The 10529-nt window shown below is 42.5% G+C and overlaps 1 protein-coding gene across 1 annotated transcript; it reads left to right on the top strand.

The window, feature by feature from the left end:
- The first annotated feature begins 864 nt into the window (after window positions 1-864).
- Window positions 865-10093, top strand: NHLRC3 (NHL repeat containing 3). The gene is made up of 7 exons (XM_066177292.1): window positions 865-1158; window positions 1924-2073; window positions 2956-3103; window positions 3585-3785; window positions 4890-4981; window positions 6854-6966; window positions 7447-10093. Exons 1-7 carry the CDS (start codon window positions 865-867, stop codon window positions 7673-7675), a joined length of 1227 nt encoding a protein of 408 aa, XP_066033389.1. The 3' UTR covers window positions 7676-10093.
- Window positions 10094-10529: the final 436 nt, after the last annotated feature.

A 10529-nucleotide genomic window follows, 5' to 3' on the forward strand; every position in this document is an offset into this window, starting at 1 on the left:
AAAAAAAAAAAAAAAAAAAAAAAAAAAAAAAAAAAAAAAAGCACAAACTCCCCGAAACCTAAGTGTCTTTAAGCATACAGGAAAAAAGGATGAAAAAAAAAAAAATGCCAGGCACGGAAGGGGGCCGGGGCTGTCCTCGGCCCCGGGATGGAGCGCTGCCGCCTTTGCAGTGGCGGACACGGAGACAAAGGCGCCCCCCGGGAGCCGCCCGGCGCCCCGCTCCCCGCGCGTCCCGCGGCCGCTCCGGCGGGACAGGGCGGGCGCAGGGGTCGCGGCAGCGGCAGGAAGGGAAGGGAAAGGCGGCAGGAAGGGAAGGGAAGGGAAAGGCGGCAGCGGCGGCCGCCCCGCTCAGCACGCTGCACGGCGGCCCGGGGCGCCCCCGCAGAGCATCGTTAGCGGCGCCGCCGCCCTGCGATCCCGGCGGGCACAGCCGGGGCGGACCCGGGCGGTGCCCAGGACAGGCGAGGAAGGCGGCCCGGCGAGCCGTGTGAGCCCACAAACAGCGCACCCCCTCCACCGGTCCCGCCTCCGCACCGTCGCGTCCCTATGGCATCACCGCGCTGAGCGAAGGCCCTTTTCCACGCTGGGCGTCGACAGCGATGCCTGCGCAGGAGCGGCGGGAACTCGGGGCGGGCTCGCCCCTCGCCCAGCTCCCGGCGCCGTGCTGAGGCGCTGAGCGCTGCCCCGGGGCCCCACCGGGGCCCCACCGCGCCCGCCCCGCGCCGCCGTCCCTGGTCCCGGGCCCGGCACGGCGCGGGGAGCAGCGGCCGCCGGGGCGATGTGGGCGGGGCGGCGGCCGCGGGGCTGCCATGGCAACCGGCCCGGCCCCCGGGAGGCGGGAGCGGCCGCGGCGCTGGTGCTGCCATGGCCGGGACGCTGCTGGCCCTGCTGGCACTGCTCGGCGGCTCACAGGTGCGCGGCGGCCGCCCGGAGCTTCGTGCCAGGGCCTCCGGCTCGGGCGGGCAGCGGGGAGGGCCCGGGGCGGCGGGGCCGGAGCCGGCGGGGCGGGGGGTGCGGGCGGCGCTTGTGGGTTCCAGGCGGAGGGTGCGGCACCGGGCGACTCCGCGGCACCGCCGAGGTAATGCCTGCCCGGGGCGGCCGCTTCCTGGGGGTTCCAGGCGGTGTGCTGCGCCCCAGCGAGGAAAAAAGAGTCTGTGGGTAAATAACTTCCCACTTGATACTGACAGGTGTTCTCCTTGCTTGATTGCTGTCGGTTTTCTTTCATGGTAGCCCGGCCTGTCTGTCCGCAGCTCTGTGTCATCGGTGTGTCCTCTGGTCCCGGCAGGGCGGGGAGCAGAAACGTCAGGTGGCCGTGGGCCTTCAGGGGCTCCCGCGGTACTTCTCAGCTCTGTGCTGAGTGCTCTGCTTCAGTGCTTGCCTTGCAGCAGTGCTTAGCTTCCACTCTTCTGCTGGAAAAATAGAACAAGGTGGAAGATTATTTTTTTCCATTGTCGTTTAAAATGTATAGAATGACCCGAGTCTGACTGTTCCTGGCATTTTACACTTCTTCATTTCCAAGGTGTAGTTTTCTTTCTTGACCTGTATTTTTTCTTATTTTGACCTGTTGAAGTGCCTGGATCTGGTGCACTTGGAACCTTCTGCACTATTTTCCTCATTTTGGAGAGTGATTTACAGATATTAACAGCAATTCTGGTGTAAGAAATTTCAGGGTGTGTGTTTTGCCTTCTAATTCCAGAGCTCCCCAGTCCAAAGGACTCCATTATCTAGTTTTCAGATTGTTGAAGTTTTCCCACTTGAAGTCCAAACCCCTGGCTGCAAGCCTGCTTCTGTTTATTTGTCTTGTTAATTTAAATTGAGTAAATGAATTTATGATGCTTCAGCACACCGTAACTTTCAGCACCTGCTTCCTTTGATCCCACCCTCATGGAAATTGAATACTATAAATTTATTTTGTATTCTCAGGTTTTAAAAGCAGAGTACCTCTCTCCTTGGAAGGGACAGCAACAGATGTACAAGTTGGACATAGGCTGGCCTAAATCTCCAGAACTCTTCACTGGCCAAACATTTTGTGTTGCTGTTGACTCTCTCCATGGTTTGGTCTATGTAGGACAAGTGAGTGGGAGTGCTCTATTTCTCTCTGTGTTGTGTTTGTGGTTTTTTGCTGTTAAAGGATCTGGTTAAGATGAGGATATATATGAGTATGTTTGTTTACATATATTTACATGTTTTTGTTTGTATAAATAATTGTATCAAACTCAGAGAAAATATAAGCAGAGATGTCTCTGCTGTATCTATTTTTGAAAGCAGTTCTAGCACATTTGTTTGTTGGGGTTTTTTTTAAAGCATTACATTTCTGTGGTATGAATGTATGATCCAACTTAACTGAGTTACAGCAGCTTGTTCTGTCAGCTGTAAGATAAAATGTGGTTCTGGGGCAACTGAATCTTCCATTCTTTGAGGCCTTCAAATGAAATCTAAACCACACAGCTCTTTCAACCAGTTAGAATAGTTGGAGTTAAATTATTTCCTCTACCCAGGTCCATGTGTGAGTATTCCTAGGGGGTGGACAAGACATTCTCTCCATGGGACATGGTGGAAATTTCTTGTAAAGCACAGTATGAGTACCCGAGTGCCATGCAGCTAATAAGCACTGTTGCAGTTTCTCATGCCCGTTACACTGGGCACGCTTTTCAGCAGGAACACAAAAATGACAATTCAAGCTGAAGACCAGGATAGCTGCAGGCACTTGGCTGCTCTGAAAGCTGAACTCTTACGTGATGTAAGGTGAAAGTCTAGACTGACTGGAAAGTTTTGCATACTAAGTTTAGACCCTTACCTCTTTTTCCTTTTCTAGCTGGAAAAAGAGTTCTAAGAGACAATGCCAGGAGATTCTTTCAATTCATGAAACATTGCAAAAACTTTACAAAGAGGAATTTTAAACTACAAAATTACTTATTCGGTATGTTTTCTTTAGAACTTTCTTTGCCTTTTCAGCGGGGAGACAATGTGCCAAAGGTACTTGTGTTCTCAGAAGAAGGCTATTTTCTGCACTCCTGGAATGATACAGTTGAAATGCCTCATGGTATCTTTGTATGGAACACTGCAATAGGAAGTTCAGTATGGATCACAGATGTTGGCACAGGTATGCAGGGCAGTGATATGAGAAATATTCCATGGGGAAGAAAATGTAATATTGCTTTAGACAACTCATTTATTTAAGTCTCTCAAGCAATTCTGAGATAGATTTGTGTGTTTCTTGCCATGAACAAACTTCTCAGGTGCTGCACAAAATAGTCTGAAGTTTCATAAGTTGTGCTGTGTGTCTGCTTACAGCTGCTGAGCTTGGTCAGCACTCCTCCCTACTGCCCAGAAGTATCTGGGGAAAAAAGCCTGATAGACCTGGGTTTAGCCTGGCTAGACCTAGGTTTAGTGATCCTAATACAGTGGATGAATGTTGTTACAGCCTGTGGATTTTCCAACCCACTGTCATAATCTCATAATAGAATTTTGTCTGTTAAATGTATTAATATCACTTTTGAGTTTTTCAATCTTTGCAGTCAGTTTTAATACTTACATTTTGTTTTGTTAAGATGTGTTTGCACTTTCTTTTTTCCTTGATTCAGGCAAATATGGACACACAGTGAAACAGTATAGCCCTTTGGGTAAACTTATGCAGGTCTTGGGCACACCGGGTAATGCTGGTTCAAGTTTGATTCCCCTGCAGTTTGATCAACCAGCAGAGATCTTTGTGGAGGAAACTGGAGAAGTCTATGTTGTTGATGGAGATGGAGGAATGAACAACAGATTGATCAAACTGTCAGATGGTATGGAAAAAGGAACTGTTGCAGTAGTTGACCGCTGAAAACTGGATTTTAAATAACACGGCTTGGGAATATTTTTAAGCGAGTACTAGGCAGAACTGCCGTTTAACTTTAGTTTAAAGACCTTATTGAATCAGATCCTGTTGGGAGAAATGTCCTAGTCATTCATGCGAAGAGGCTGAGAGAGTGACTTTGTTCAGTCTCCAAGAAAGAAAGCTAAGGGGGATTCTTATTGCTGCCTTCAAGTCAGTGAAAGGAGGCTATAGAGAAGACAGAGACATGTGTTTCTTGGAGTTTTAAAGTGAAGAATGAGGAACATGGAGCAAAAGAGTCAAGAGGGATGAATTTCAGCTTGACTTTTATTAGAAAACAGAGTGAGGGTGGTCAGACAGTGAATGACAGGGTGGCCCAAAGATGATTTGCACTCTCCATTCCTGTAGATGCTCAAAAGCAACTTGATCTAACTTCAGAGTTGGACTTTTTATCAAGGCTAGTCCTGCTTTGAGAAGTAGGTTGGACCAGGCAGTGGCTGGAGGACTTTTAAATTTAAATTGTTTCGTGATTCTAATTAGCTCATACTCCCCAGTTAGGGCAGCGACTAAAGAGTCTGCACATGCCCACTGTTGGAATAAGTGGAGGATAGAGGAGCTACTGTTTCTCCATTGTGCTATCACAAAGCAGATAGTTTCCTAATACCTAGTTTGCAAAATGATAAATTGTTAAAAGTAAAAACTCCCAGGTAACAAGTGTTAAAAATCAATTTAGAAAACAAATGAATAGCATAATCAGCCACCTTTTTTTTTCCTTTTTGTTTTTTTGTAATTTAGTTCTTAACACAACCTTGAATTATGGCTCTAGTGTATTACTGGCTACAATTTTGTAACCATAATCGTGAAATCACTAATAACAATTCAGTCATCACTGTAGTAGTCATGTTTTCTCTCAGATTTATGTACTGGGAGCACTGTGTTTAAACAGTTTAGAAATCTCACCTTTTATAAATTACCCAAAGTAACTTTGCAAGAGGATGACTTAAAAGCTAGTTTATTTGTTGTTTTCTCACTGTGATTTTTTTTATTTTTATTTTTCATGGTGCTCACTGTTTAGACTACAAAGAGATATGGCTGACTGGAACAAATGGGAGTGGCATTGGTCAGTTCAAGATTCCTCACAGTGTAACAGTGGATGCTTATGGACGGGTAAAGAATTAAGAATTTTTTTTAAAAATTTCATCTTTCAACAGACTTGTTTATATATATTTGAACAAAACAAGATGTATTTCTTTTTTGTTTAAACTGTTGTGGTCTGTGTCACTTTATGGGGTTACAGTTTTTGGTGTGATAGTCCTGAGCTGAAGTTTCATACTGCAGATTCTATGGAAGCAGCTGACTCTGAGGTTAACACCAGGGTCCTGACCACTTACACTGTCAATGTCCATGCAACAACAGAGTGTTCCTCCTGCAGTTTGTAACAGCTTGCCATTGTGAGACTACAGAAGTGTGTTCTGTAGTAAATAAAAGCACTTCTGTTTCTTCATGTAGAAGCAGCAGCCTGCTCAGGCCATCCTGACCTTGATTAACAGCTTTTCTCCCATGGGAAAGTGCATACCAAAGGATCAAGTCCAGCTGTAAATACCTGTGCTTTGATACACAACGCAGAAAAACTGGACTGTGAATGTGTGTGGGATGAATGATAAGAGCTAGAAACATTGGCTCTACTCCTCTTGATTTTTTGTGGTTACTTTCTCTCTCCTGCTGGCTGGCTGTGTAGTTGATCCTAGAACTTGTGCACAGAAGAAACATAATACTTCAGTGTGTTTGTTAAAGATAATCCTGCTAGATGACAAAGTGGTGATCGGTTATCCTTAGTCACTACACTTCAGGGGGCTTTAATTTCATATTTGGAAATTCCAAATAAGCTTGAGGTGGTAGTGAGGCTCTAGCTAGGTTGTGGACATTACTCTCTTTTACATGCAGCTCAAGGCATTCCAACAGTCTGCTTTGGCCAGGTGTTAATTGTAGTGTGGGTTTTGGTCTGCCAGTCCTAGAGAGGAATTATGCAGTTGCTTCTTGGTCTGTTTCAGGGAAAGTAAGATTGCTTCACTAAAACACCTCTGGTTAAAGCTAATTCTGCTGATGCTGTCTGAATCAGAATAAAAAGTGTATATAAAAATCAATTCTCTGCAAAAACTGGCAGAGTGGGAGAAAAACCAGAAGGAACGTGGTCACTTTATGCTGCAGGGTAACCATGAGGTTATTCATTCAAAGGCAGTGACTGGGATGAGCTATGATTTTACTGCCAACGTAGTGTTGATCTTCAGTTTAGGCTGAGAATTAATTGTTAATTCATAAGAAATCTAAGAGAATGCTGCAGTAGTGCTTAATGTAAAAACAGTGATGAAGGATCTAAGATTATGTTTATTGCTCCTTCTTTGGTGATACCCCAGAAGAATCATGAAGTTTACTTACCAGACTGATGACTCGTCAACAGCTAAAACTTCAATGATTGTACAAAAAATGCCTTCATTGGAACTGTCTAGTGGTATTGCTAGCTTACAATGTTTGTGAACCCAGTTAACACAGGGTGGGACAGAGACAAAACTGGTTAGACAAAACCAGCTAAACATGCTCTAAGTGTTCAAATGGCTCTATTTGTAGTAGTATTAGACATGTCAGGAGTGTTTGCGGCTCATGATCATTAAATGAGATTACCACTGGGAAAAAAAGTGCAGGTGACACACCTTTAGAGAGATCTTCAGAATTTAATAGGCAGAAATATATCTTCATTGTGGGGATAAAAGTCCTACCAAATGTATCATATAGCCACAAAAAAAGAAGAAAAGGCACTGATTTCTCTATGAAAGTAGTATAAAATAATTAGTGTCTGTTAACCACAGGTTAGTTTTGGTTTATATCTGGAAGTCAGATCTACCGATTTCATTTTCAGTGGGCAGGTATGCATTCTTCAGGGTACGTTCTTCCATGTTTACTGCAAGGAACTTTGCTCCTGTAAGATACAAATGCATTTAATTAGTTGTATTTGTTGACAGTCATGATTTTTCTTTTTAACAGGTATGGGTTGCAGACAGAGGCAACAAGAGAATCCAGGTTTTTGATAAAGCCACAGGAGAATGGCTTGGGTCGTGGAGTGGCTGTTTTTCAGAAGATGGGCCCTATTCTGTCAGGTATTGTTGAACAGTTCTAGAAGCATACAATTATGTAAGTAAGGTGTACTCTTACTGGGGAATTAAAATGTTGATATTTAATGCCTGCTGACAAGCAGTTAACCTGTTTATAAGGTGCTGGGTGTCCTAATATATGCAAAGATCTGCACAGTTGCATCTTGACAGGGAAATCCTGGCCTCGTAACAAGCCCTGTGGATTTGAGTGCAGGATTGGGAGCTTCACTTTAAAGTCATTATGTTATTAGCCTTACTGTTATAGCTTTTACAGGAAGAATGATTTTCTTGAACAACTTTTCTGTAGTATAATGTGTCTCAGTGAGCAGCCATATGAAGAGCAAGGCTTACAGCCTAGTTCCCAATGTTACATTGCATTCTGTTGGTCATAGCCTTCAAAACTCTGACTATTAAAGAGGTTTTGTTTGTGTTAAAATTAAATGTCATATGGAGTTCATAGTTTAAAAATATGTTTGTCTGTCACAGGTTTACTGCCGATTACAAATACCTGATTGTCGCTCAGCTGAATATCAACCGGTTGGCAATCTTGGCAGCACCTCCAGTTGGCTCCATTGGGGACTGTGTCATGGTCCAGAGTGTCCAGCTGGCTGATGAAACCAAACCACACCTTGTGGATGTAGACATGAGGAGTGGAGCAGTCTATGTTGCAGAGATTGGAGCCCAGCAAGTACAAAAATACATACCCTTAAGTTGATGGTTTCCCACAACTGCCATGGCACAAGATCTGTGACATTTAAGACCTATGACCACATTTCCTTGAGTTCTTTATAGCTTGTGTTTCCTTAGACCAGCACAGAACTGCACAAGTGCTCCCAGAACTCTAGAGCTAAGACTGTCCCAGCTGTTCTGGAGTTCTGGAGAAATACTTGGTCTTGAGCTGTTACTTGTTTAAGTAATGATATGGTGGCTTCTACTTTTGTTGCAATTGTGAAATGATAAGCATTTTAATTTTATTATATAAAACTTTACAAACACAACTGTTGGTCTTAAATGTATGGTGTCAATTAGCCTGTGTGTGTTGTTAAATGGTCAGAAACGTCTGAATTATTTCCTGGGAGAAGAGCTCTTCATTTCAATGTTTCTTCACTTTGTTTTTTTAATGGTTGTGCTGATACTGTCCAACAGAGAATATAAGGATGTGTCATAATGTTAAATTAGATGCTGCTAGATATTGGTGTCAGTACTGATACTGGCATCTGCCTTAGGTGGCTAATGACATAAGTTTTGAAATCTGTTTTCAGCTCTAGCTAAAGCCATAAAGTCTGTAATAAGCTTGAGCTAATTTGATACTAGATGCTTCAAATCAAATTAAAAGTATCTGCACAGCACCAAGTACTGATTCTTAACTAAATCAGTTCTTAACCTTATTTGATTTATCTCAGTGTGAGTTTTCTGTTCCATAAGACTTCGTAGTGGAACATATTGAGGTTCAAGTCATGTAAGTTCCTCATGAAAAACAAATTGCAATTTGCTAGGAAAGTCTTAATCAGCACTAGGGACTGGGAGACATATGATTTTTCTTCTGATTTAATTGAAGCTCTGTCAGTTACCAGCAAAGCATCTGTTTTAATTTGTTTCCAGAACGCAGACTTCATCAACTCCATTAATGTGTAGAGTTAAGTTTCTTACACTATATTATAGCAGATGTCTCTAAGCTCTGCCCTAAAATATCCTGCCTCTCCATTCCCAGAACAAATTGGTTCTGCTTTCTTTACATGTTGCTACAAGATTTTAAGTTCACTTTATAGCATAGAGGGAACCAAGTATGGGAAAAATGGGATGGGGAAGATGGCATAGAAGAAATGAGACTGTGGATAACTGATTACCATGGTAAAGCTGTGGATCCACATTCCGTATTTTCTAGCTCTTTAAAACATTTGAGAGGATTTTTGCTGTTTCCACACACTTATTCTACTCTGTGGATTATTTTAATGCTAGTTACCAGCTAAGAGAGGTCATTTTTTTCTACTTTCTTAGAAAGGGAATATGGGAAATGGAATTGTACGGATGGGAAATACCTACTTCAGTGAACATTATCAAAAGCAAGTGCTACATAATTTGGTAGGTTTCAACCTATGATCACAAATTTGTGAGTCGTCAGATGGAAAAGCTGTTCAAAAATGTCAGAGTCATACTTTCTCTGAAAAGTAACTCAGCTGTGAAGCCTGACTGCCTGATTTCAGCACTATTTGAGGTAAATGCACTAAATGTGAATGCCTTGTTGTTGGCTACATCCACCACAATAAGACTAGATCCCACCTGGGGCTGCCCTCACTCAAGCCTTAGGAGCAGAACTTCAAGGTTATACACTAGCAAATATGATTCATCACTTGTGGTCTTGAATGGGAGCTAGTAAGCAATATTTATTTGCTGAAATAGTAGCAGTACTTCCTCTAGACCCATGTGGATATGTGCACACAGTGTGTTGTGTGGCTTTTCTAACTAGTTTTTGACTAGCTCAGGGATCTCTTCTTCTCTGTGTGCAATTTAGCTATTTTTTGTCTACACAAGGTGGGTTTATTTTATAAAATTTTACTGTAAAATAATGATATTTGAGCATATCTTGGTGGTGTAGGGGGTCCAGGCATACCCATCTTTTCTTCACTACATCCTCTCCTTATTTATTTTTCCTTTGTCACATCGATTTGAAAATAGAACTCCAAGCTCTCTGGGAACGTTTTTGTGTTCAGTAAAGCAATATAGTGCAGTTTTGGATGTTGACAAATAACTTACTTGTGCAGGTTTCTGTTTGCTGCATGGATCTGCTCTCAGCTCTTTTTCATGAGCTTTTGCAGCCCCAAGAAATGGGGAGCATCCATCCAGTTTTGTGTGGCTTTACTGAAATAGGCCAAGGTGCCAAAATGTGCCTTGCCACTAGGCATTTGGGTATCTGTGGTAACAAGGGACAAGAGATGCTTATTATTAATAATTATGAGATGCTTTGACTCTTATTTTATCTCTGTGTCTATGGCCAGACTGAGAAAATGATTTTGTGCACTAACTTGCCAATTCTCTGAATGTTTTCTTATGTATTGCCTTGAAACCGATTTCTGAAGAAATGCATAGTAGGAGAGTTTGATAAAATAAATTGAGACTTTCCCAATATTAAAAAGTCTTGGGTGCTTTATTTCTGTACTAATATAAATACATTTCATTGTAATGGATTACTCTTCTAAATACAAGGTCCTTGGCACTTAAATAAAGTATTTAATAATTTCTGATACCAACATTTAAATGTAATCTAAAATTCTACGTTATCTTTATAGATCACTATTTCTGTGGCCAGTCTCTTTTGCATTCTAATTTATGTGTGAACATAAATATCTGTCATATGTTTCCCTCTGAGTAATTAGTAAAATGGAATGATGAGTTACATAAGTGCCAAGTTTAAAAAAAAAAACATTTAAAGTGTATACCCCTATGATGCTAAAAGGGAAATCAAAAAGGAACTAACAGAACACTTCTTAGACCAAATCAGGCTTTATTTTCAGAAAAGATTTACTGAGTAGTCTGTCTAGTTTTCAGAAGACCAAGAAGGATTCTCTTTG

The sequence above is a fragment of the Chamaea fasciata genome, unplaced genomic scaffold (assembly GCF_029207755.1).
Source record: "Chamaea fasciata isolate MVZ Bird 193981 ecotype frontalis unplaced genomic scaffold, bChaFas1.0.hap1 SCAF_2, whole genome shotgun sequence".
Lineage (NCBI taxonomy): Eukaryota > Metazoa > Chordata > Aves > Passeriformes > Sylviidae > Chamaea > Chamaea fasciata.